This window comes from Apteryx mantelli, chromosome 4, assembly GCF_036417845.1.
Source record: "Apteryx mantelli isolate bAptMan1 chromosome 4, bAptMan1.hap1, whole genome shotgun sequence".
In the NCBI taxonomy this organism is placed as follows: Eukaryota; Metazoa; Chordata; class Aves; order Apterygiformes; family Apterygidae; genus Apteryx; species Apteryx mantelli.
This window is the reverse complement of record NC_089981.1, coordinates 24952963-24979632: the sequence shown is the minus strand read 5'-3', so window position 1 is coordinate 24979632 and position 26670 is coordinate 24952963. Positions and strand designations below refer to the sequence as shown.

Sequence of the window (26670 nt, the reverse complement as noted above, 5' to 3'; positions counted from 1 at the left end):
ATAGACTTTGTAAGTGTTTACAAGAAAAGAAAGTAACAGGTACTTGAGCTAGTCTTGCAGCAAAGAATGGATCAAGAACCTATAGTCTGTTAGAAGGTGAAAGCCAGGCACGTTCAGGCTGGATGGTAAATGCAGGAATGTGCGTGTGAAAAGTGAGGTAAGGGTGATTAACTTGGAATAAAGCACACTGGAAAAGGGTAAAGTCTTCATCTCGGTGTTTTCCAAAGACTGTGCCCTAAGCCAAATACGCTGGCGGGGTCTATGAAGAATTAAAGCAGGAAGTTTTACAAGTGATGAGGGGATACCAAAAAAAGGGTTCATCTGCGTACATGTTCGGGTGGTTACCCTTACAGCAACCTGATTGGGAAACTAAATTTGGTCTGTAGGGGCACGCTGTTTTGATGTGATCTGCAGTTTTGTAGCCTCTAATTCTCAGAAAAAAAATTGTTCCAGTTCTGAGTTGGAAAGTTGAACCATCTGGAAGCACTCCAAGTGAGATTAATTTGGGAAGTCAAGTATTTGGACTGTGATGTGATTAATTGCTTCAGTTGTCCAGGCAGAAAGCCTTGAAGGAGCCACGCTGGTGCACTTGCTGATACAGAACAAATGGCAAGCATTGTGCACGCAGCGACGGTCAGGCGGTGGGGCTGGATACGAGGGAAGTCTTTCGCAAGGGCACTAGCTAGTCCTGAGGCACGATTAGGGTACCTTCGTGGGACTTTGTCTAAGGTGTTTGGGGTAACTAGGAGAGCGGCAGCCTTTCAGCCTAATTTCCTTACGTTCAGTTGCTTGAGTTTTTTGCTACTACCTGGTTAAAATTTATAGTAGCTAGAACAAATTAAATGGTCTCTGCAAGTTTCCGTTCCCCTTATTAAACAAGCTTTTCCTGTTTTAAAATAAAGGCGAGTCTTAATAAATTCATTCTCAGTTAAACGTTTTCTTTATGGGATGGGAGCTCCTCAAATGAATGAGATCTCCGGAAGTCAGTTCAGCACAGTGAAGCCTAGAAGAGGCTTACACTTGAGAAGGGCATTTAAGAAGAGGTCAGACTAGTTATGGTGCAGGGAAGTCGCTGGCTCCTAGCAAACTTAGTGATTCAGAAGGCGAGTTTAAGATGTAAGACAAGCTCTGACCGCCCGAAGTTACGCTGAGTTAGCACATAACCTTATGAACTTGCACTTGGACATTTCACCTTTTTTTTGAAGCATCTTAGCTTGATCCAGTTTGGAGATAGATGAGATAGATAGAAGTAGCCTTTCTAATCGAGCCTCTAAGTGTGAACTGCACTATGCAAGCTGTACATCCCGCTGGGGATGGAGCACAGCCCTCCTAAACCCAGGGCTCCTTGTGCTTGGAAAAGAGGGGGGGCAAAGCCTAGTCCGAGCACACCACGTGTCTGTCTACACCTGGGCTGGAAGGCCCCAGCCCGGGGCCTTCAGAGCAGCCCTGGCCTGGCGCTCGGGGCAGACCGGCCCCTCGCCGCCGGTGCTTCCCCGGGCGCACGGGTCGCTGCGCCCCCCCCCCCCCCCCAGGCCTCCTTCAACTGTGGGAGAATGTGAAGTTGACTTATGAGTCCTGCAAATCATCTGCTAATAAACCCATTATAAATGGCAATGTTTTCTGTAATATGTAAAAAAAATAAAGGAGGTGCTGCATTCATGCTTCTTCATTCTCTGTCTCCTCCTGCGGGTAAATAGCTGCGTTATATCCCAAATAAAGCCTGGAGTCGACACAGTACTTGTTCAGTGACCTGTATCAGAAAGGAGCTTCATCTTACCTTTCCCAGACAGTTTATAGTCATGACATTAATAGCAGGCAGAGCTAGTTTTTTCCCCCACATGCTCCTATAGCTGTCCCGAATACCTCCAGCCTCCTGCGGGCCAGGGACGGGAAGCCCAAACACTACATGTTGCACATCACCCAGGTCTGACAGGCATCCAAAGAAGGGAAAAAAACCAAAACCCAAAAACCCACCCAACCCACCGCTCTCTCCTGTCGATACAGGGTTACGCGAAGGCCGAGCCGTCGCCAGCCCCCAGCCCTGTCTCTAGGCCGCTTCCCCCTGCGTGCAAGTGGCAAGTCAAACATGACCAGCTCGAGAGCTGTCCTGGCTGCCCACATTTGAAAGTGTTCAGTCTGGCTGATGAGAGCGGGCGGATTTGGCCCAAAATGAGTATCATCAGAGCCACTAACAAAGGAAACACCGAAAGTCGGAGAAGGGCTATAACTCGTTAGCAGAGTTAGCGCGCTCATTGCGGAGGTCAGGCGGTGCTCAGGAGCACGAGTGAATAGTTCAAAGCATTTTGATGCAGAGAAAAACCAGTTAAGATATAACTGCTGCTGATATTCCCCTAAGCTTTTTCATCTCTCCCCGCTTCAAAAAAAAAGCAGGGGAAAACAAATTATGTACTTTCAAGCTAAGATTTATAGAGGGTGCACTGTTGCTTAGCCTACGAAAAGATCAAAAAGGAGATCTTTGAAGAAAGATCACCTACAAAGAATGCTGGACTATTATTATACCCCCAAAAAAAGAAAAGAGGAGGATTTTCATAAGCACAGTTCAGGTCAAAACGTAGGCAAGTGCAACAATGCATGCACAAGTGTTGCTTGCTCAGGCATTTCCAAGGCCAGCATTAAGCACTGCGCTGGCATCTCCAGTAGCTGTACTGCAGTATTTCCAGCCTACTCTGCTCTGCATTTCCAGACTTGGTAAAGCTTATCTGGCTGGAAAGTCCTGTGGTTATGTAGATGTCTTGGCATTTGTCAGGATCTTCTACCCAAGGAACACGGAGGTGCTCAAGCGTTCCCTCCTGCTGCTCTGTGAGATACGACCAGGTAACGCTGAGGCCTGGCAAGCTCACTCCGCTGGTGCAACGTCCTGGCTGCTGCCCGCCGTGGAGGTGCCGGACCCTTTGCAGGTTTAACTGAAAAGCTTCGCAGCAGGCAGCCAAGTATGACCTGTGCTGTGCGGCTGGGGAAACTGAGGCAGGGGAGGCCGCGCACGGCGGGTAGGCGGCAGAGCAGGAGGAGGAGGAGGAGGAGGAGGAGGAGGAGGAAGGCTGGCCTCTCCCCGGCCCGTGCTGCGCGCGAGGGGCCCCAAGCAGGAGCCTGAGTTCAAAGCAAACGCCTGCTGAAGCTGCTGGAGCGCGGCAGGAGCAAACAGACACCTTAATTGCGAGGCGGCTTTCCCAGCTCCTCTGCCAGTTGCAAAATGTGCCACCTCCTCCCTTGCCGGCCGGGCTTTAATTGGCTTTAATGAAGAGGCAATTACCTGATTTCAATTTTTAATTAAAGGTGGTGTCGGCGGGAGGGGAACCAGCCCCCTTCCCGCGTGCTGGCAGCCCGGCAGGGAGGTTTCTGCCTTCCCACGGCGCTCACTGAGGAACCGGCCGTGCTGGTGCCGCCGGGCGTCCCGTCGGCAGTGCCGCTGGTCGCGCTGCGCCTGCTCCGGTGCGTCTGGCCGGCTGCCAGCCCGGGCGAGCTGCAGGCGGCTCTCGGGGGAGCAGCCAGCAGGTCAGAAAGGGACAAACAGCTTTAAAATAAAATAAAAATAAAAAATAAAAAAAATAAAAAAATATATAAAAGCCCTCCGAAGCCAAAACTGCGTCCCGAAGGAAGCGCAGGTTGGTCGGCGGAAGGGGAGGACCTGCCGGGACAGACAGACGGACGTGTGCAGGGAGCCGGGCATGGGCTGGGCTGGGCTGGGGTGAAGCCCTGGGGCGACACGGGGCGTTTGGGCTCATGGGGCGAAAGCGTCATGTCAGGCTGCAGCTTCCAGGGTTTTGTGCGAAAAGCGGCCTGGGAAGGAAGGCCCCACAGATGGTGCCAGCGGCCGCCTGGTCCGCGCCCCGGCCTCGGTGCCTGCGGGCAAGTGAATTCCCGGGAGCTGGGAACGAGCTTTCCGGGCTGGTCGTGCCCAAGCTCTTGTGGGCTCAAGGCTTTGCCATGGCTAAAATTAGCTGCGGCCCCGGCCGACAGCCGAGTCCGCGGGGATCACGTCCCCTCAGCCAGCTCCAGGCACCGCGGGTCAGTCGGCAGCCGGAGGAGAGCCGGCCCGGGATGGGGCAGCTGGGCACAGCTGGGCGCTGATGCCTCAGCCCTCGAGAACCAGCGAGGCTCGGCACAGCCCAAACCGGCGTCTCAGTCTCGCCGTGCCTCTGAGTTCAGGTCTGCCTGCACGGTTTCCCCGGCCGGGCAGGGCAGCCGGCGCGGTTCCCTACTTCAGCTGGTGACTTATCCTCTGGGGAAAAAAAAAAAAAAAAGGGGGATTAACCCCACTCGTCACTCAGTAAGGCCACTCCCAGCCGGATTTTTATTACTCTGCACTTTGGCCTCTAATTGATCCCGTGCGTTGGGTTTTTTTTTTTTTTCCCATTCCCCTCCCTGCCTGTGTTTCAATGAAATGCGTAATGGCTTTACGACTTCCTCCCGCCGCTGCGGAGTTAAGCCCTCTTTTGCGGCCCGCCCGGCCCCCTCCCTTGGAAGTCCCTGATGGGTTTTATTTCAGGATTTATTGGCCCGGGAAGCTACAAATAGCCATGCTGCATGTAACGCACACCATAGTGCGGGTGCCGTGCTCCATAGCTGTGTAGCGCTTCCTTCCAGCTGCTCGTGCCACCACTGAACGAGGGCACGTGCGGTCCTGATGCTGCATCGAGCCTGTTGCCTTTCCCGGGGTGCTGCTTCCAGCCCCATGTGTGCTCCCTCCACCCCCCCCCCCCCCAATCTCCCCCTCCCGGCCCCAATCCCCGGCGCCCACTGCCGCGGAAGCAAAAAGGTGCAAGCTGCAGGGGCGGCTGCTGCAGCCATCCAGGAAAAAAGGGGGGGGGGGGGGGAAGCAATATCAGATGCTCAGTCTTTCCAAGGGGTGTATCGCTGCCGCGGAGCGCATCACCCGGGAAACAGGCAAAACAGCAGAGAGAGAGCCGCGCCAGCATTGGTGCAGCAAAAAAAGAGAAAAAAAAAAAAAAAAAAAAAGGAAGCGGAGTCCAAGGCCCTTCTGCGAAACGCCTGATTCACCTGCTCAGCAAACATGTGCAGGGGCGGGCTGAGTCACGGCCACTGCCAAGGGGCCCCGCGCCTGCGCCCGCGCGGAGCAACCACTGCCCATCGCGCCATCCCCATCGGCCCCCATTCCCTGGCATGGCACGGCATGGCATGGCGCGGCGAGGCAAGGCCGGCCGCCCTCCCTGACGCCCTGTGGTGGGGCTGGTGTAGCCGAATCACATCACTAGGGTGGCTAAATAAGCCAGGGGTGGCAAAGCGCCCGGCCGGCCCCACCTGGGTGAGGTTGCACCTTGCTGAGATGTAGCCACGGATAAGCCCAGGGGCATCCAGGGTCAGGGAAGGAGCCACAGTGGCAACAGCTGGGCAACGATGGGCACGGGGCCCTGGTCCCACACAATAAGAAGGGCCATGGTCCTCCTGGTTTCACATATTATCGCATTTCAGGGTCCCACAGAAGAAAAACCCAGGGCAAAAGGGCCAATTCCTGCCCCAGCGGCTGGAGGGAGCAGGGCTGCCCGGGACAGCAGCAGGGACAAGAGGATGGAGGAGCAGAAACGCCCTGGCTGCGGAGCCGGGGTTGGACCGGGGCTGGGGGCCGTGTGTGCGGGCTGCTGGCAAGACCATGACCGCGACCCGGCCTCCGACGCCACCGCGCGCGGCCCAGCATCGCACAGGAGCGGGCCAGCTGCTGCCGCTGCTGCCGGCCCTCTCCCATCGCGCGATCCCTGGTGCAAGCCCAGTTAGTAATTTCTGGCAAGCCTCTCCCACTTATGGGAAACCCATCCAGTTCTGTGACTTTGCCTTTTGCTCCACTGAGGCTGGAAGAACGACTTAGTCACCCCGGCCGCCTGCCAAGGCGCTTAACTCGTTCGGCGCCGTTCAGCAGCTCCTTGTTTGCCGCGGGTGGCAGCGCCCTGCTTTGCTTCGGCTGGACCCGCGCACGTGAACCCATTGGTGCCTGCAGTGGCTTTTCTTCTTCTTCTTCTTCTTCTTCTTCTTCTTCTTCTCCTTCTTCTTCTTCTTCTTCTTCTTCTTCTTCTTCTTCTTCTTTTTAACCTGAATTCCCCTTTCTTCAGGGAGGGGAAAAAAAAAAAAAAAAAAAAAACCCAAAAATCACATCCTCAGCTTTCCATGACTTACGGTTTCCCTTTCCCACCCTGTGATTCAGCTGCAGGCCGTGGGGGCTGTGAGAAAGGGAACCACTGCATCACGGATGAGCACTACTGGGTTGTTTTTTTTTTTTTTTTTCCTCCCCTTACTCAAAGCCCTTCCCCTAGTAGGGATTGCATCAGGATAACTGGGATGGTCCCCGGGATCGCGCCTGTGACATGCCCCGCGCATGCCGCAAATATTTGCCGAGGTGGGGTCGGTGCTGGGCATGAGGCAGCGTGAGTAAGCGGCGAGAGGCGGGCGAGCGCAGGTGAGCCGCGGGCGAACGTCAGCCGCGGAGACGCAGCGCGCACGGGCTCCCCGGGCTGCGTTGGCAGGCGGCGGCGGGGCCTGCCTGGGAACAGGAACAGGAACTAGCCCCAGTCTTGACAGCTACATGACCTCACGGTGTCGTCATGCCCCCCCCCCCCCCCACACACACACCCCTTCCACTCCAGCGTGCTGGTTTTTGGCCAGGCAAGCTGGCAGTGCCTTTCAGTGGTCACCCTTAGTGTTTGCACATCGCTAGTTAAAGGAGAAAAAAGAAGGAAAAAAAGAAGAAAGAGGGGGAAAAAAAAAAGAAAAAAGTAAAAAAAGTGAAAAAAGAGGGGAAAAAAAAAAAAAGAGAAAAGCAAAGGGAAAGCCTTGGCCACAGGACGCTGCAAGCCATGAGCTCATCAGGGAGAGGAGGGAAACGGGGACGCTCGGCTCGCGCCCCAGCCCTGCCAAGCAGCTCCCCACGCCTGGGACCCTGGCCACGGGGTCTGGGGGCTGCCACCTGCGTGACCACACGTATGTACATAGGTATGTACGTACATAGGCGCTCCCCTTCTAGCCCCATCGTCTCAACCCCAGGAAAGCGGCCGGCTGAGCCCTAGTGCTGGCGGTGCGGGACGGAGGGAGCCAGCAGCAGGGCTGAAGCTGCTCCAGGACACCGGCCGAGGCCTCCGGCGGCTCCTGCCGGGGAGCCCAGCGCCGGGCAGAGCACACACGTTTCCAATCACAGCGTCACGCCGAGGCGCCTGAAGTTTCCCCGAGGACGTTTCAGTCGGCACGTATCCTTATTTGGCCATATCCTCAAGAGGCTCGTGCAGGAGAAGTTTACTGGAAATGACTTCTTTTCTCCTGTCCCCTCGTGCCGGGTACATGACTGTGTGCAGCAGTTTACAACACGCGATGGTAACGGACTGAGTCAGTCGGACGAAACCCGCCGGGCTGCGTAGGACACGGGAGCCTCGGTCGCATAAATATTAGTAAATTGAGCAACGAGGGCTACGTGAGATCGCTGATTAATACGGAGCTTGCACATGGAACGAGAGAATGCCGCACGGCTCAACCGGAGGCGCCACCGCCGCCGCTGCCCGTGTTTAAATTAACCCAAATTCGGCCGAAAAGCTCCAGCCGCGCCGCGTGCAGCCAGCGAGGCGTCACCAGCTGCGAGGGCAGCGGGTCAGAGCTCGGGTTGCCCTGCCGCCAACGTGCTGCAGCTGGCAGGGGGTTTCCCTCCGCAGGCGCCACGTTGAAGCAAAAGGAGCTGGTTACGACGCAAAGGGCCGCGGCCCTCCCAGCGGCAAGCCCCGCAGCGGCTGCCCGGCAAGGCCCGCAGCAGGATTACGGCTGGGCTGCTGGTTTGTTTTTAAGCCACTGACACTTGTTTCCCCGGTCAAATTGGCCCCGGTGCTTTGAAACCCTTGCTGAGGCTCGCTCCCTTCGGAGACATCCCGTGACTAGCTTGCACTGCCCAGTCTCGCACCTGTGCTTCTTGTCCCAGGAACGGTAAATAAGCTTTAAAAGCTCCTTTACGGAATTTTTGTATGATGACAAAGATATGAAATATGGCATTTCGATGCTCTGGGCTCTCCTATACGTGGTTATCCACTTAATAAGACCGTGTTATGTACAGAAGGGGAGAGGTCTGCTAACAACGGACATGTGTTGGAAACTGGGGTCCCAATGCTGCAAAACCTAACTAACTTTTGTTACGCTATCAGCAATTGCCCCATGAGAGCAATTCCTAGCCCCACTTGCTAAAAGCAACATTTTTTTCTAATAATGTAATTTTTTTTCCAATAATTTTCTAACTTGGGCAGTGCTAAGCCAAGGGGATTGTCCTGAGACTAGGGCGAGGCACTGAATTTTTTTTAAATGATGGATACATGCATAAGAAAATCATTCAGATAAAAGCAAGAGTGGAAAGCCAAACACCAAAGTGTGCCGCTGACCCTGCACCCACAGGTGGGAGTTGCATGTAAAAGTGAACATGACTTTTATTTCTTAATGGTCCTTTTGAAGCAAGGTGTGTGCAAACATGCCAAGTCCCGTAGCCTTTGCGCACAAGGCGCTTCAGCCTCCAGATGTTCCTTTTACTGCTCCAGACTTGCTGCCTTTTCCTTTTCCTTTTCCTCTCTCTCCCTCTCTCTCTCTCTCTCTCTCTCTCTCTCTCTCTCTCTCTCTCTCTCTCTCTCTCTCCCTTTTTAACCAGGTTGCTCTTTTTCAAGCGGTGTCCCATTTCCTCTGCACAAAGACTATTCATTCCTTGCTGTGTTTTGGAGCCCTGTTTGTTAGAAAAAAAGGAAAGTGGCTTTTGCTCTGTGAGCCAGCTCCGCTCCTGGCTGGTTTCGGATCCACGTCCGGAAGGGGCTGATGAATGCTTTTTGGGCAGGAACACTGCTGTTTTACAGCACAGACTAACATTTGTCCAGAAAATCTGGATGTGCAGCCCAGCAGGTGAGTTAGCAGCACAGTGTTCCTCTTACTGAAGACAAAAAAATACCCCACATCTCAGTAAAGCCCCATCTTTGCTTTTTTCTGGCTAAACCGGACAACCAACCTGGCCCGTGAGAGCCGGGCGCTCCCCCCCAGGCAGGCGCTGCAGGGGCCGGGTATCACCGTCCGAGCAGCGACGCTGCGGCACGGGCGCGATCCCGCTTGGGCAACGACAGCAATGAGCTCAGTGACCAGCGGCTGCCGGGGAGCCACGCTGGGCTGCGTGAGGGTTGGGGCAGATATTAGGTGATATCACATATAGGGACAAAATACAGGGTGAAAAAATAAGCGGTGTGTGCAAGAGGCCCAGCCTGCAGGCAGTGGCCAGCTGCATGTGCTTCTTATATAGCATCTCTGAAATAATAATAATAATAATAATAATAATAATAATAATAATCTCTTGAATGAATAATCTCTTACTTGTGACTGGTTTTTTTTTGGTGTGTTGGTGTTGGTAGCGCCTGGACCGTAACAAAGCGGTGGAGCCCTCCCTGGGGGGGGAGGAGGGGAGAAATCAGGTGATTTCAGGGACGACAAAAGAGATACGGGGAGGCGGGGGGGGGGGCCGGAGCTGAGCGCGGGGAGGCTGAACCCGCGGCGGGGGGTGGCGGGGGAGCCCGAGGGGTTCCCACGGGCCGGCGCGCGCCGGCACGGCCCGCCGCGGCCGAGCGCCCGTCGGCGCGGCCTCGGGGCGGCGCGGGGGGGCGCGGCGCGGCGCGGGGCGGGGCGGCGGGGGCGGCGGCTCCCGGGGGAGGGCACCGGAAGGCGCCCGGCGCTGATTCATTGCAATAAATCGGCGGCGGCGCGGCGCGGCTCGGCCATCGCGCTGGAGCCGGAGCCGGAGCCGGGGCTGGAGCCGGAGCCGCCGCAGGACCGGGGAGGATGAAGATGCAAGCCGAGGTGATCCGCGAGGGCGAGCTGGAGAAGCGCAGCGACAGCCTCTTCCAGCTGTGGAAGAAGAAGCTGGTGGTGCTGACCAAGGACAGCCTGAGCCTCTTCCCCGACGGGCACAAGCGGGCCAAGGGCAAGGAGCTGGGCTTCGGCTCCATCCTCAAGGTGGACTGCGTGGAGCGCACGGGCAAGTACATCTACTTCACCATCGTCACCAAGGACCGCAAGGAGATTGACTTTCGGTGCCCGGACCAGAGCTGCTGGAACGCCTCCATCACCATGGCCCTCATCGACTTCCAGAACAAGCGGGCGATCCAGGACTTCAAGAGCCGCCAGGAGCTGGAGCAGGCGGCGGGCACCCAGGAGCGGCGGCTGGCCCGGGCGCCCTGAGCCGCCTGCCCGCCCGCCGCAGCGCCCCGGCACCGCACCAGGTGGGCCCCCCCACCACCACCACCCTTTTTTCCTCCTCTTTGCTCCTTTTTTTTTAGTTGCTTTTTTGTTTTTTTTGTTTGTTTTTTTTTGCTTTTTCCGGCTCGCCCCCGGCTGCGGCTCGCCCCCGGCTCGGGGTCCCGGTGGGAACGACGCCGGTGCTGGGTGCGATTAGGCTAGTAGGTGTCGCGGGGAGGAGGGGGGGGGTAAGGAAATAGCACCCAGCAGTGCTTTCCTTGGAGAATTCATTATAAACGTGCCAGCTGCAAGAATAAACGCCGAGCTCTCGCTCTCCCTTTAAAGCCCCTGGTTTGGTCCCTGCTGCCCTGTTCATTTAACTAACCTGCTTTTTTTTCTTTTTTCTTTTTTTGCTGCCTTTAGAACATACCGCTGGCTGATAACCAGATCAAGTGTCTTGGACTGAAACGGGACAGGGTACCAATGAAGGAAAGCGAAGATGAAAGCTGGAAGCAGCTTGGTTTTTCTCCAAGCCTGTTGAGGCTGCTGAGCAAGGAGCCCCGAGCTTTGCCTGAGATGCTTTTGAAAAAAAAAAACACAAAAAGAAACCAAAGACTTTTGAAAGGACTTCTAGTGAAGCGCCCACGTGTTTTGAGTGGCATGGCTTCACCAACGATTATCTCCTATTTATGGGATGCAAGGAAGATTCAACACCGACTGGTGGTGTTAAAAACAATTTAAATTATTTGTAGTATCTATATTTGTATTTATTTTGATCAATGTCTTTCAGCAGTTATTAGTTTTAATATTGCTTTTACATTAATATGTCCATTCCAAATAAATTACTTGAAGTGTTCACTTTTTATTACCATATTCCGTGGTGCAGTAGCTTTTGTCGATGCATATTTGTGGAGCGGGCAGTGGTGTAGTGCTTTAAGAGGAGGGGGGGAAGCTCCCCTTTTTGGGGGGCTCCAGGCTGGGCGGTGGGAGGGGGGGAAAGTCTGGATAACCCTTCTGCGTTTGAGTGCAGCCCCCGAGCAAGGAGGGAAGGTGCGCTGATGTCTGATCCTGCTCGGCGGTGGCAATACGGGAGGCTGCTGGAGACTTGGACACGTGCTCCTTTTGAAGCGCTTTCCCATGCAATCTAGTAAGGGCTAGTTAGTCCTAGCTGCTCCTAAAGCAAGCGCAGGAATTACCTGCAATGATAAAATGCTTCTGTTTTCTAACACCCTGCATCTTTTCCCCCAGTCCCCCATAGCTTAGTGATTTGCTAAGGCAGAAAAATGGCTTCTTCGTTTTAGACTAATACAGGATCGAAGCCGAAGGGGATGCCCATGCTTTGCAACACAGAAAGGTAAATTCCTGGCTTCATCATCTTCCTGCACCTCCACAGCTTTGAGGTCTGGTTAAACTGCTACGTGATAACTGGGAAAAACTGAGACGGGCTTTTCGCTAAAGCACCATGACCAAGAAGCCTGGAGAAACAACTAATTCTTTGGGAAAATTATTGAAGCTTTATCTTGTGAGGCTCAGTTATCGCTAACCGATCTGTGCTTCCTCGAGAGCAACGCTGCAGCCCGGGCATCCACCACCCCTATGGGGACAAGGGGGTGACAGAGCAGCCTGCAGGAAAAGAAAGAAAACGACTACGAGTCTATCAATCAGGTGAAGTACTTGTATTGACCATAGCTTCAACTTGACAATTTCCAACCGGTAATTTTGTTCTTTTTTTTTTCCTCCCCCATATCGGTAAAATTCTTGCAGTGGGCTGTATAGCGTTAGAGGAGATTGCAAATTTGTATAATTACAAGCAGCTTGTAGTAAGAGCAAGACAGAGTGGGGGGGGGAAAAACCCAACTTTCTGGAAGGTGGGTGGCCCAGGCTTCTGGAAGCAAGAGGGACGGTCTCACGCTGCAGTGTGCTGCATCAGGGCTTTACGTCCTCCCTGCGCCCGGTGGCAGCTGGCCCCGCTCTTACAGGGTCCCATTTGCATGGAGTAACTGTGCATGTAGCAAACCTTTGGCCGTGACATTTGGAAGCTTTTAGCCCTGATTCCACAACAGCAAAAAAAAAAAAAATCCCAGAGGCGCGTTTAACATAGCAACACTGTCCCCGTGCTCAAGCGCGGCTGCGCTCCCCCGGTTTTCTTTGGTACTATTGGAAAAAGAGAGGCCCAAACCAGGGCCGAGGCACTGGCTACTAATCCCCTTGGTTTCGGTGGATCCAGTGGGGAACGCCGCCTTGGAGCGGCCGAGGAGCCGGCCCCGTGGCTGCCTTGCCTGCCGCGACGGCAGCATGGCGCAGGGGAACCCGATCGCCCCCGGGGGGCCCGCGGCCACCAGCCGCCTGCAGCCCTGCCACGGGGCTTTTGCAAACCGGCTGGTTCCCCCCTCCCCCCCCCCCCCCATCCATTAACTGGCCTCTAGACACAAACGTTGAAGAAATGCAAAGCATCGTTTAAAACGTTTTATTTCAGGTGTGCGGAAGCAAAAGGAAATCTCAAACATTGCCTTTTCATTTATTTATTTCTGTGACAAAAGTGAGGGGGTGACTGTCTCGCAGCTGAGTTACAGGCCTTTCCTCTCCTTCAGCGGGATGTTGCTCTTTAAAAGGTAAACAAACAAACCTACGTTGACCACTAGTTGCAAATACCCAAAGGAGGAGACTCCGAACTGCTTGTACAAAAGGCCGCCGATGGCTGGCCCCACGGTCCGGGTGAGGGGCTGAACCGAAGCGCAGATTCCCAGCATGGTGCCTAGGGAAGACGGCAGAGACGCGCGCGCGTCAGACCGAGGGCAGCTCTGCGGAGCGGAGAGGATCCCCCTTTGCCCCCGACGCCACTCCTCGCAGCAGCTGGAAATCAGTCAGTCTCCTCCATTAATTGCTAAAGGTCCCATTACAGTGGGTGCGTTAAGCCCGAGGCCTCCTGGAGGCAGGGGACTAGCTGCCACCGTGAGCCAGCTTAGCTCCTTACGGAGGGGTTTGGCGGAGCATCAGGCCACCTCCAAGGCACGCTGCTGCTCACCTCCGCCTGCATCCAGGCTCCGAGGGCCTGCGGAGCTGGAGGATGCCTCCGAAAGCAGCACGCTTGGCAGGGCTGGTAGCTACAGCACGGAGCCGCAGAGGTAATCTCTAGGGTGATGCCCAAGACTCCCAAGTAAATTGCAAAGGCGCCTCCTGTATCTTAATTGGAGGCAGGAGGTAAGAGAGGGCCCCATCGCATCAGGACGGCTCTCATGATTTAGTCTCTCATGTGGGACAGAGGAGCAGCACTCAGGGCTTATCGGAAGCAGGAGGCTTGGGTCTACCTACGTCTTCAAGAATAAATAAATAAGGCTGCGGCTAGAGACGAAACCCCTCGAGATAATCCCCCTCACAAAGAGAAGGGCCCTTTCAGCGGGAACGGGAACGCGAGCCTTCCACCCGGCTCGGCGGTTCCCCCTCCGGCAACGCGGGGCTTCGCGCGGTTCCAGAGGCCCCCGGGGGACACCGCCTCCCCGCGCGGTATCGAGAGGCAACGGAGCCGGGCGTTGCTTCGACGGTCCTGCGCTTTTACTGGGATGCTTCAAACACTCGTGCAGCGAGGCCGAAGCGCCGGGCAGCACCGCGGCCCAGCCCCTGGCCGATGGGAACGGGCCCGCCGCCAGCCAGCTCTCTGGGCAGGTTTTGCAGTGACCTTCCTCCCTCTAGGGAGCTGCACTAGACTAATCGCTAGGTATGATTGCCAGGCTGGCTCCTAGGGCTGAGGAGGCGCTTCGTTTCTTCCCTTTTTTTTTTTTTTTTTTTTTGGGGGAGCGGAAATCCATTCTCTTAGGTGGGTCCCGAAGGGGCAGGCGCAGCGCGAGGCATGGCACCATCCCTGCGGCCACGGGCCCGCATCCGTTTCCTTCCGACACCCGCGTCTCGGGAGAGGCAAGGGTGACTCAGCGCCCTGCCAGGGCGGCACCGGCCGCGCCGGCTCCCGGGCGGGACGGACACCTCCGCTCGCCCAGCCTCCTGCCCGCCAGGACGCCCCGGCCAACGCCCTCCGCGTCCGGAATACCAAATTCCTGCGCGACACGGTGACGGCGAGGGCTTTTCACAAAGGCAGGCTCACGTGCTCCCCAAAAGCGGGGGCGTTGCTGAAACCCCCTCAAAACGCCCGCTTTGCGGAGCAAGCCTCAGGCTCGCCTCGGACGGAGACGCGTTTTAGCTGACGGACGGGTGGAGCAGCAGTGGCTGCGCGGTGCCACCCACGGCCAGAGACGGATGGCAGGCATTTTAATAGCTGCGTTTCCCTGCGAGACACCCACACCGCCACTGCAACCAGCTGCTCCGGGAGCCGGCTCCCAGGGAAACGGCTCTGCTGCGTCAGGCATTCCTGCCTTCGCTCTTGTCCCTGCCCGGATGGCTTCGCGACGAGCCCAAAATACCAGGAGCTTGTAAAGATGAGGGTCAGAGAGAAGCGGTGCAGACGCAGTTCCCCCCAACACCGCCGCTCTCCGTGCCGGGAGCCTCCCTCCTGGGCACACGTGGTTTTGAACCAGCCGTAACTCTGCAATTCGCACCCCTTGGGCTTGTACCGGTCCAGAAGCGACCGGTGTGATAAAGCCCCAGGCAGCCCACAGCTCTCCTCTCACGCTCTGTCCCGGCCGTCCGCACTGCCCCGCGGGTGCCTGCATCCGGCCTCGAGACCATCAATCCCGGCGAGTCGCACGCTGACCTCACGGCATACGCAAACGGGGACAGGGATGAGGCAACGCAACGCGTTTTCCTGCCTGACCCAAGTTAGCCTCCGGGCTTTAACAGCAGAGCAATGCTCCATTTTTCTGCACAAAGTCCCTTTGAGAACAGCCTGGACCCATTCCAGCTTTGCTTTATGCTTAAATGCCATTTGCTGCCCTTCCCCCCGGCGCTCTCCCTTCTCACTCGACATTGCTCCAGGTCGTGAAACAGCAATTTTCCTCTCCAGCAGAACCGAGGGCCGGGGACACCCCCGTCCTTCAGCGGGAACCAAACGGGCTCTGCTAGCTGGCAGCATCCCATTTGGAAATGGCATCTACTACAGATGCTGGCAGCCGGCAGTCTTCACCTCTACAAATAATAAACTACTGAAGTGACGTTTAGAGAAGCTCTTCATGCAGAAGCATCTCAGAAGTGCTTTACAAACGTCACTAACGGGGCCGCACAAGCGATACGTTCGGTTCTCGGTAGGGTCTCTGCAGAGGTATCGGCTCGGGAACAAAAGAAGTCGGCTCTGCTGAGCTGGAGATTACGGATAATGGTGCTGCGGTTAGTGGCAGCTTTCTGAGGAAACTGGTGTTGCAAGAGCAAGGTTTATCTGGCCAGGGACTTTACTTCGTGCCTGGCAAACAGGACTGACGGGCACGACCTGACAAAACCGTGGAGCCTGACAGCTGGCACTGTCTCACGGGGGGGGGGTGTGTGTGTGTGTGTGTGTGTCGCATCAGGCTTCAGCAGGTGGCTAAGAGCAGCCAAAGGCAGGGGCCCAAGTTCCCTTTATAGCCGGCAGAAAGCAGCGGATGTTTCCAAAGGGCGATCCAGAATGCCCAAGCGAGACGCCTTAAGTTAAACAGCATGAATGAATATCCTCTCTTAGTCACCGTCGTGCTGGAAAAGCAGCTTTGAAATATGATTCCTGGACTGATATTATATCTGCGGCACATCCTCCTTGCAGTCCTTCTTACCAAGGCCATCACAGGGCTCAGCCCAGCCTATCTCCCCGCCCCAGGCGTACGTACGGAAACCGCAAATGCTTTCAAGGGCCGTGCTTGTGACACAGCTCGGCCTGAAAGAAGCCCTTTGCACTTAAATATATGCTGCCGTGCCCTGGCTCGCAGGGAACGGGGCGCTTGCCACAAATGCACCCAGTGTCACACGGCAGCAGCATGACGGCACAACCTGGGAAATACATGAGCCTGCAGTCTCCACGCAGCTAGTTAGCCGTCCTACACCGCACGCGCCTGCTCAAGTCTGTCCACCTCGGGCTTACGTTTCCAAGCAGACGTGAGAGGAAGGGAAATTTATTCACAGTTCCTCTCAGACCCCTGAACCATCGCGACCCAGGCACGCAGGGAGTCTTCTGCGGGAAACCGTGCTCGATGCGATGGGCCGGCACCTCGGCCCCCCTCCCGCAGAGCGCCTCGCTGGGCAGCCTCGGGTTTTTGGAAGCCGCGCGGCTGGAGGCCGAGCCGGGAGGCGCCAGCCTGGCTCAGAAAAGGGAAAAGCAGGCAGAGACCGGCCTAATCTTCTTCACAAGTCTTACCAGTGTCGGAAGCGGGGACGGACTTGGTGAGGATGCTGTCCGTGATGGTGCCCAGCGTGCTGAAGGCGAACACCAGCGGCACCGCAACGATGCAGTAGTGCAGCACGTTCCTCATCAGGGCCTAGGCGACAGGACAAAACGTACCGCGGTCAGCAGAGAGCCGGCTCCCGAGCCAGCACTTCACAGCAAGGAGGCCGCCGTGCGCCCAGCCCACGGCTCCCGTCAACGGAGGCGGCCCCGGCTGACTTACACCAGGGAGACTCTGGCCGTTTCAGGGCCTTTACACACCCCCCCCCCCATTTGCGGGTAACGCATTATTTTAAGCACGCGGCACAAGTAACAGATGATAGTCCATAATGCGGTAGCACGCTCTGTAGCACTGCTGCGAGTATTTTTAGAGTGAGTCTGGGAATGACTGACGTCCCCATCGTGCCCTTCCCCCAGGCTCCTGTCTCTTGTCCAAGCCCTAAGAAACGCTGAGCAGCCGATGCATGCGGTGCACTTCAGGAAGTCTCCATTACTTTCACAAAACAGCCTAGCGAAGGCATTTCAGCTCATTATCATAAATAATTAAAACTAAACTAAGCTTGTCAGAATAAATGAACACGGCACATTATGTAATGCGGTACCTCTGGGATTTCTAATCCTGTTCTTCTGCTTGCTTGCTAATAAATTCACTGAATTCGGTAATCTGCAATGGGTCTCCCGGCCGTAAGTGCACATTAGCGAGCCTAATTAGGGAGAGTAATGATTCTGCTATTGCACATATTCTTAGCGGAGACATCCCTCCAGCTGCTTAATACTTAAACAAAAGTGGTGAGAATCCCTAAGCGACGGGCTAGAGCCGCTCCAGATTCATTCGCAAGCCCTGCTGGTCAAACGCATAGATCTCTCTGGGGCATGACAAGGACATTCTCTCCGTCTTGGAAGTCTCTGATCCTCACCTTAGTCTCCAGGGGTGTTATTGTGGCTGCAAAACCCTTCTGCCGCTGGTTAAGCCAGAAGTTTTATTCACTGGAGTCCTCTCACAACATCTGACCCATGACTCTTGGCTACAGAAGATGGAGAAGCCCAGGGACATCGCTAACTAATGACTTGGAAATACTGAGGTTTATTCCGAATTGCAATCAGATTCCCTCCAGACTCGTATGCAGCCGAGTTTCTGTCCTCGGAAAGGCTCTTTGCCTAGGTTTTGGTTAAAGACTGGGCACTTCTGATTAAGGCGCTGGAGAACAAAGTCAGAGGAACAAGTCTCTGGTACATAAACATTCAGACAGGGGGAGAACACAGCCCTTGCTAGAGCAAATGTCATTGCAGGACAACACAGAGATGATGATAGGAAAAAATAGCTTTAGCCTTCCCCTGCCTTTTACAAATCCCCTCGTGGGCATTCCGGAGGCTGAAGCAAGCAGACAAAAAAGAGCAGAACCAAATCTGCGCCTCCCTGAATAAGATGAAAAACTAGGAAAAATGTTTCCTCGCTCCCTTGAGGCTCTGCAAGAACCGACTCAGGTAAAGCCTGGTCTCTGCTACTCATCAGATCACAGTCTTTTTAAGTAGATTTAAGCACGTGTCAAACATCTGTGTCGATGCTTGCGCTTTTTAAGGTGAGGAAGGCAGAACCAGGAATTTCGGCAGCCAGGCTCAAAAGCAAACGCCTGGGAAGCACAACAAGGAGGCAGGCCGAGGCACAGCCGTGCCTTGAGAGGAAGAGGAGAACTTCCCCGTCCCCCTGCCAAACCCTCCTGCAGCCCTGCCCACGCTCGCGCTCAGCTCCGGCTGCGTAGCCGGCACGCTTGCTCCCCGGCTCGCCGCGCACCGGGCGCTACTGCCGAGCGCGGCACTCCCCTTAGGGCGGCCCGTTTGGGGACGCCAAGCGCGTGGTGTAGACCTTCGCCCAGCTGCATCCGCTGCTGGGGGCACCTGCCCTCCGGCAGCGCTCCAGCCCGCCTCGCGGCAACGTTAGGATGGGTTTCCGAGCTGCTTCTGCGAGCAACCAGCCTTTCGGCTCACAGCCACCCCTCGGGAGCGGGACTTGTCTCTTCGGGAGGCCTGGGCGCAGCCGGAGGCGGCTCCCGCACGGGGCAGGGGCACCCCGCGGGCGGTGTGCAGGATGAAAAGCAAAAGCGGGGCCCCCCCCCCCACACCGAGGCGTGCGTTCGGGGCCCTCCTACCGCTGCAACGGGACTCATCCCTGCGGAGACCTCCTCCTTCATGAAAAACCACCCCAGAAACGGATGTTTTCTTGGCAACCGCTCGAACAGAGCGCTTTTTAATAAGGGCTCCCCGGCGCAAAGGACTGCAGCTGCATTTGCCTATGAATAGTTCCCGTGGGAAGGCGCTGCTGACCCCTGTCTCCCGGGCCGTGCTGTCAGGATGTCCAGAGCCCCGCGGGCATGGCCGAATTGCCAGCTCTACAACCAACTTCCAGCAGCCATTTCCCTTCCCTCCCAGCCCCTGGGGCGGCTCCGTGCGCTTCTCCGCACCAGCGCCGGGATCTCCGCGGAGGGAAAGGATGATCCCGCTGCCGATGCTCTCCCTAACGCCCCCGCCGCTTCCAGCCCCCGGCCGGGGCGCAGTGTGCAGACCCCGGGGTGCCTCGCCGCTCCCGTCTCGCTGCCGACACGCAGTGGGATCAACCGGTGGGAAACCGTCAAGCAGCTGCCCAGGCACCACGCACCGACCCGCCTTCCTCTTCCAGCCTGCGCACCGGATTTCCCCCATGCCTGCCTCGGCGTTGCCGTCCGGGTCAACGCGATTTCCCAGTCACTCTTTAAGACGGGCATCAGCCCTTGCCAAGGCAAACGGCAGTGGGGTGGGTAGCATCACTCACCCCAAAACTACGGAACAACTTCATTCCCTTGCTGCCCTCGTCCCCAAACACTCTGAGCTCGGGGGAACTAACCAGAAAGCCCTAAGAGAACTAATCAAACCTTTGCTGCGCCACAGCAACACGATTTTTCCTCCCAGAACCTTCATTTATTTTGAAGGCAGTTCAGGAAACGCAATAACTGAGAGACACTGAGGCAGGATTTTCATGCAAATCTAGTGACTCAGGACGGATTTGCAAGTTTCTGTGTAGGATTTTTTTTTTTTTTTAAATCCCCTGCACTATTACTCATGCACTTTTCTCTCACTCCTCGGAGCAGCGCTTATGCTGAGCGCAGCTGGTTCCCTCTCCGCGGGGCAGGAAGCTGAGTCCCGGCAAAGCACGCGGCGGTACCGCGAGCGGCTGCAGATGCGCCGAGCGCGATTTGGCGCCCAGCCTTACCATGCCGAGGCCCACTCCCGCGAAGACGAAGACGCTGAGCCGCAGCAGGGTCCTCTCCGTGCACAGGCTGGTTAGTCTTCCGATGACCAGGCCCTGGACAACCTGGGAAAGAAGCACACTGGGTCCCGTTTGTAGCAATTTAAATAAACCGCGGAGAGAGCTGCCCCTAGCGCTTCAAGCAAATGGGAGGCAGCAAATGCGTTGTTCGTTTTCTCGCTTTTTTAGAGAAAAGGTACTTCGCTATCACAGCAAATGGCTGTAAGACCTGATTCATGATTTTGAGCATTTTGTATTATAAATCTGTCTGGTCAGATTAAAAAATCTCTGCTGAGGGGTGCACATGCAAGTTCTCCATCGCTGCCCAATCATTAGCACTAACCGAAACTTTCTAAAGACATAGATACTAATGAAGTCTTCTGGCTCATGCGATTTTTTTTTCCCGCAAAATACAATTAATATTGCTTTAAATTCTTCATTTTTGGCAAGTTCTTCAAAAGAAAAATCATACATTTGTACGCAGAGGCAGAAAAATGCCTCCTTTCCTGCAACTTTTCTTGCCCTTATTTTAAACTATAAATATACAAATTGGGTGGTTCGTCGTTTTTATACAGGAAACAAGTACGACAGAGAGGATAATCTGCCCCAACATTATGCACAGACATGAGGGACGGGAAACTGGAGCTACAGACTTTAAATAAAAACTGGGGGAGAGGAGGAGCAAAAACTTTAAGCCCCAGGAAGTATTTTGCTTTTACAGCTCTTCAGAGAGCAGATATTCCCTCTTTTTATTCATCTGCACAGCATCTTGTGCCCATCAGGTGCTGCCCAGGGAAATGAGCCCTGAGTGCCTGGATTTCAGGGGAGCTACAGATAGGAATCTCCTGAGTTTTCCCTGCTTCGAACCGGTTGGTTTAATCTGAGCAAAACACTCTAACTTGAAAGAGCACTTCTAGTGCAAAATACTTTGTTTTGCACAATGGCTTTGGTTCAGTTTCAGCCCCGCTTAAACAAAAACTTGGTTTGCTGCTTTGATGTGGAACAATACTGTGTCACTCTTCCTCTGAATATGCTAATCCTAAAAAACAAAATTCCCAAATCAATCCAGAGGAAAGTAGTGCAAAATAAATAATATAAATAGCAAAGTTATTAAAAAGAAAGGAAATGCTAAATCTATGACGAACAGTCAAGAAAAAACAATTCAATTATGACTAAAAAAACAGGCATTAATAGAAAGCAAATGAGAAATTAAAGTTGACATAAAAAACAACAGCAAAAAAATGGAGCATTTCCCCAGCAATTTATAGTTTAATAGAAAACGTCAAAATTCGAGCCTTCGCTTCGATTCGGAGCACCACGATTTTTTGACGAGGCCGCGGGTCGCCCCCGTGACACAACTTCTGCTGTCCGCTGGGTTAACCTGGCGGCGGGGGTCTGCAGCGGGCGACCTCCCGGCCGCCTCGGCGCCCCCCGCTCCAGCGCCCCCCGCGCCGGGCCAGCCGCCCGCCTTGCCGGTGCCCGACGCCAGCCGGAAAACTCCGCGGCAAGGGCCGACGGGTAAGGGGCACCCGCGGGGCGCCGACGCGTGGGGCGGCAGCGAGCGGCCCCCAGGGCCGCGGCGGGAGGAGGCTGGCAGCGACCGCGGCCCCGCGCGGGGCTGGGTGCAGCAGCAGCCGAGCGACGCTTCATTAAGCTGAGCGCTCCTGAAACGCAGACCCGTCGTCAACTTTTTGCAAGTGCCCCGTCGCCCCGGTCCCCGGCGGCGGAGCGGCCCGGCGTGCCTGGCTGAGTCACGCCAGCTCGCCCGGCGGCGCCCGCAGCCGGAGCGGGAGGCGAGCCCCGCCGCGGCGTGACCTGCCCCGGCAACGGCGCGATCCCGGCCCTGGCTCATCCGAGAGAAGAAAACGTTTCCCAATGTGCCCAGACTTGAACAGCGTATTTAATCGGGATGCGCCATGCGGGCACGGCCCTGTCCCTGCCCTCCTTTTAGTCATCGGGGTACATCATCAGCTGTGCCCCAGAGAAGTCTCATCCGACTACCGTGGGACTGGCTCGGCCAAAAAGGTCTCAGTCAATAAATGGGAGTACGTAAACGCGGGAACTAGGGCAGCTGCAGCAAAAGCACATTTTCAGCAGGCAGAATTTGGGAGCGAAAAGGACCACATCCTCATCTGGTGTCAGGCAGCAACGTCCCACTGAAACATGCAGACCAAGACCAACTCCAAGACCGGGTACGGGGCAAGCAGCAGATCTTGGCTCTCCTCAGCAGCAAGCGTCAGCCCGAGTCCCTCGATCTCCTGTCGGGCTAAGCGGTGGTTCTTGGGTTACGCCAGCTGCAGACGCCCTGTATTTAGCCTCCCCCCTGCTTATTCTGTGCCTGCTCTGGTGGACTCCCTCCTGCGTGTGGCCATTTCCAATCCATGCATAAGCCACAGGTAGGTAGGCCCAGCACCTTGAGTTTGGACACCATCAAACCACCGTCTTGACTGAGGCCCTGGATAACGTTTCCAGCCTCTGGGAGCTAAGGGCTTGTTTCCACTTAGAATTGAGACCTGAAAACACATTAGAAGAGATGAGCTCTCTAAGAGACGGCTTTCTTGAGTCACAGATAAGCTCACAGAATCCCTAGAAAGAGTTTAAGAGGAAGAAAAATCTAGAAAAACGGGGATGAATGACTTTGTACCATCTAGGGACATCCGTGTGACAGTCATCTGGGAGTTGCCCTGCGCCTGCTGTAATTCTGCACTTGCTGTTCATTCCTCGGCGAAGTCATGCCGGCAGTTTTCCATGGGCAGGCAGTCACCTGACTGGCGTGAGCACACCCACTGGGAGAGGAGGGAGCGAGAGCGGCTCGGGTGCGTTCTCCCACGCACAGCTTTGGAAGCGCGCTGCCTCCGCGAAGCTGCGCGCGCGGATCTCGGGGCCGGCGGAGGCGCCTCGGAAGACCTGGCCTTCCCTGCTGCGGCGGACACGCTCCGGTGGCACTGCAAAGGCAGCGGTGGCGGTGAAGCGCCCTCCTCGCTGTTTGCATCCCCTGGGCTCCACGGGCGCACGCAACCCCGCTGCCCTGCCGCCGCGGTTCATCTCGCCTGCCCGTACAGCGCTCGCCTTTGTAACCGGAGCTCCCTGGAAGCGCCGGGAGGGAGCAGAGGGAGCCAGCGTACCTTACTGGAATGCGCTCTGCCATCAATAAACAAAGGAGAAAGGAAATCGTTTGCAAGTGAAATAACACTGACTGCCCGTGGCTGTGTACACGTCACAGGAAAAATGAACCGATCTCTTCTCTTCCTTCTTCTTTAAAGGCAAATAAGGCTCCTGATGAATGCAGAGGAACAGCGAAAACTCTGTCTCCTTGCCTTTCTGCTCTCTTCTCGCTGGTGATTTGTTCCACCAGTTCAGCTGATCACACAGAAAAATAATCACCAGCACTATTACTGTTTGGGAAGCAAGCGGCTCCCATTGGCTTAGAAGAGCCTATTAACACTTTTTTTTGTTAACCTCATTATCAAATTTCATAAATCTCTTGCAGACAGGAACAGACTTTTACTGCTTTAAGGTTGAAGGTGCTAATTTTGGGGAGATTTTTTAATGACAAGGCAGCAGCCTGGTTGCATGCAGCTGCTGCCGAGCCGGACTAGCATCCAAGAGCAGCTAACCCCATTGGTGGATGCTAGATGAGTTACACAGGAAAAGCGCGATCTACCTGGATGACCAGCTGGTTATCCATGCTACTCTGTGGTCCTCAGACACCAAGATTGTTTCTACAGATCCTTTCATGAGCCCTAATCGAAAGTCTGACATAGTCAAGAAACAAAATACCCATTTACACAAGAGCATGGGAAGGAAAAGGCCGGAGAAGGTCTGACAGCCAGACGCTCTGCAGGCCAGATAAGCTGGTGTAGCTCACCAGAGAAGATGCAGGGCCCCAGCCCCGGTGTAGATAGCGTGAGTCACATTAGAGGCAGCCTCCCACACACCGGACTGTATCTCGCCTTGGAGTTTCTGCCAGCGCGGCAGTTCCCAGGCTCAGAGCAGAGCTGGCCGGGGCTGGGACGCGCAGGCGGGCACGGAGGGGAGCGGGCCTGAAGGGGCAACGAAAATCAACAGACTGCTCTTTATCGGCTTAAGGTGGTGAAAAATCTAGCACCGGCCTGCGCGGGGGAAGAGGAAAGCCTTCTCTACCGAAACAGCGATGCTGGAAAGCTTTGGAGAAGTAGCTCAGGTCTCGCCGAGCAGCAGGAGGGTGTCGAGGCTGGAAGGAGAACGCGCGGCGAGGCCCAAACTGCTGAACACAGCACTTCGCCCAAGCGGGGAAAGAAGAGTGTGTTTTGCAAACGCCAACCTAATCGCTCTCTTTCCCCCCCTCCACAGATTTAAATCCTTCAAAGCAAGGAAACTGGAGAACTTTCTGTTTGTTGTTGTCAGGTCCTTTCCCCAAGTGGGTTTTCCCCCTAGGCATACCTGGCTGTAATTAAATCCCCAGTTCTTTAATCATCTCTTCTGCTGCACAGAAGAAAAAAAAAAAAGCAAGAGGGACAGACGGGTGATAAGACGATAGGCAATGTAAATCTCTCCTCCAGGAATCTCTCTCATCTCTTCAGCATCACTCGGTACGAACTTGTCCCTCCAGAAACTGCACAGAGAGAGGTGGAGTTTCTACAACAGTACGAACTAAAAGCAGTAAAGAGAACAGATGTCTTATGATTTCTTGATCCTCAGGGTAATAAATATCTACCCCTTTGTCCCACCCGGAGTTTTTGTTTGGTTGTTTTGCTTTGTTTTTGGAGAAAAAGTTCTTAAAGGAAAGTTTCCCCGCCCCCTCCTACGGTTTGAAATTTAAGCATCAGATGTGACTGCAGATACTAACCAGGGACTCCAGGTATTTCACTTGCCTAATCCTCCGGCAGCACATCCCAAGCAGATACTACGCTAGGACTTTCTTCACGTTATTGCGTTCACAACTCCAAAAAAAAAAAGAACCTGGCGCCTAGGCCTCTTTCTGCCCGTTACGCACAATTAAATGGTCCTCTGAAGGGAGCACGAACGGCAGCTCCCACCTCTGGGCATTCGGTTTGAGGGAAATTTTGTTTGTGTCCTTTCTGGGACGAGGCAACTCTGGACTCGCAGCCCTGGACAGCGGGATCGCCTCCCTGACAGGATCTCGGACCTCTTGCCTGGAGACCCACCAGAGATCCGATAAAGACGCTTCTAACGTATCACGAGCTGGGAAATTTCGGTAATGCAAGATGCCCGGAACAAAGGCATCCTGCTTTCTGCATCTGTGCCCTCATTTCGTTAGCTCCTATCGGACTCCTCCTCCTCCTGGATTTACGCTGGCACAGCCACAGCTACTTGCCCAGCCTGGCGTGATCGGGATCACTGCAGAGCATCGTCTCACCCTTCGCTGGACTGGCCCTCAGCTCCCCTTCCCTCTCCCCGCCCCCAGCTTTCACGGCATTTTAAGCCTGCCCCGCACTTTCCAAGATCCTCTGCTATTAGATTATGCTCCGTGCCTAACTGCGAACAGATGTGGCTGATGATAGCTTCTTAACGGTCACGAAAAGAAAAGGGGGGGGGGGTTAGAAAATTACCCTTTCAACTACTTTGCTGTTGGAAAGCCCAAGCCAACGTTCAGCGGAGCCAGTGGGCTTCCCACACAACACGATTTACTCTGGCGTGCCAAAACACTTCGCACAGGAAGGTTAGCAGCGAATTTGCAGATGGAGCATTGGCAGCAGGGAACAGTTGAGGCAACTTATCCAAGACGAAAAGCAGGAGAGCGGCAGAGGCTGGGACAGTAAATCGACCCTAATTCCTAGCCCAATGCTTTGTCCATGGACCAGCAAGCGCCCGTTCCCTGCGGACAGCATGGAAAAGTACACCTCTGGTAACTTCTACAACAATATATCCACAGACACATTGCAAGCTGTTAGCTTTTGGCCACGCAGGTCTCTCCGAGAAATATCAGGTCCCGAGCACCCTGTCTTGACCACGCTTGCGAGTTTGCAACCGTGGCAGATCCCATCGTTACAGCTTAGAAAGACCCTTTGGAGAACACACAATATTTTGTTAACTTTTCAGAGGAAAGGCAAACTGCGCAAGGAGAGCTGGGGGAAGGAGGACCCCGCGGCAGGCTGCCCGCACAGCCGGGGCAGACGGGTGCTGGGAACGCCAGGCGCCGCGGGGACTAGCAACCGGGTGCCAACCTCATGGGGCTGCGAGGACAAAACCCACAGCCAAAACCAGCTCCAAACGCCATTAAGTGCCGCTGCGTGGACAAGAGCCCCCGGGGCAGCTGTGCAAGCAAGGAAGCAAGAGGAGAGGCACTTTGGGGAGAAGCCAGCCCAGGCTGAGAGGCTCCCAGGCTCCAAAATCCAGCTCCGGGAGGGACTCGGAAATGCTCCCTCTCGGGCTGAGCACTGGGCACCTCCCTGAATTTCGGGGGGCCCAAGGAGTCATCAAGTGGCAAGATGGGACCAAGGCCTTGCACCAGCCTTCCTGCGGACAGAGGTGTTTTAGATGCTGCCGACAGAGCGCCGAGCTGCCGACTTGACGCCACGCCAAGCAGACCACTCAAGGCCGCTCTCAATCTCCTTTCTAGCTGCTCCGCAGCTGGCGCGAACCGGAAGAGCAGTGAGAAACACAGATGTTTACGGTGTGTTGGCCACTTCTCACCGCAGTAGGTTAAATGAGGCTGAGAAGCTGAGAAATAAGGTTAAGCAATTGGAGCATAATATCCTTGGGGCAGGAAGGGAAAGCAGTGAGAGGCCATCAGCGCTTGAATCATCCTGATACTGCTTTCTGGGCCGGGAAAGGAGGCCGCAACGTCTTTTTTTTTTGTGTGTGTGTGTGTGCGTGTGTGTGTGTGCGCGCTACAGAAGATGCCAGTTTCGACAAGAGCAAGATTTGATTAAAACAATAGAAATTGCGTACTTTG

At 55.1% G+C, this 26670-nt stretch overlaps 2 protein-coding genes across 6 annotated transcripts in view; one reads left to right on the top strand and one right to left on the bottom strand.

Moving 5' to 3' along the window:
- Positions 1-9716: 9716 nt before the first annotated feature.
- PHLDA2 (pleckstrin homology like domain family A member 2) lies at positions 9717-11073 on the top strand. Its single transcript, XM_067295507.1, has 2 exons — positions 9717-10244; positions 10624-11073. The coding sequence occupies exon 1, from the start codon at positions 9805-9807 to the stop codon at positions 10201-10203; it is 399 nt and encodes a 132-aa protein (XP_067151608.1). The 5' UTR covers positions 9717-9804; the 3' UTR covers positions 10204-10244; positions 10624-11073.
- Positions 11074-12652: 1579 nt separating this feature from the next.
- Positions 12653-26670, bottom strand: part of SLC22A18 (solute carrier family 22 member 18) — a 71510-nt gene continuing 57492 nt past the window's right edge. For 3 of the 5 annotated variants that reach the window (XM_067296020.1, XM_067296021.1, XM_013957955.2), the window contains 3 exons: positions 19737-19854; positions 16466-16586; positions 12653-12955 (listed from right to left, as the gene is read on the bottom strand). In XM_067296020.1, coding sequence (XP_067152121.1) covers positions 12715-12955; positions 16466-16586; positions 19737-19854 — 480 coding nt within the window. In that variant the 3' untranslated portion in view covers positions 12653-12714. The remainder of the gene's footprint in view (positions 12956-16465; positions 16587-19736; positions 19855-26670) is intronic. The other 2 variants (XM_013957954.2, XM_013957956.2) reach the window with 1 other exon arrangement.

Excerpts from the sequence above, each read along its gene's own strand:
- PHLDA2 (XM_067295507.1), top strand. The coding sequence starts at position 9,805 with ATGAAGATGCAAGCCGAGGTGATCCGCGAGGGCGAGCTGGAGAAGCGC.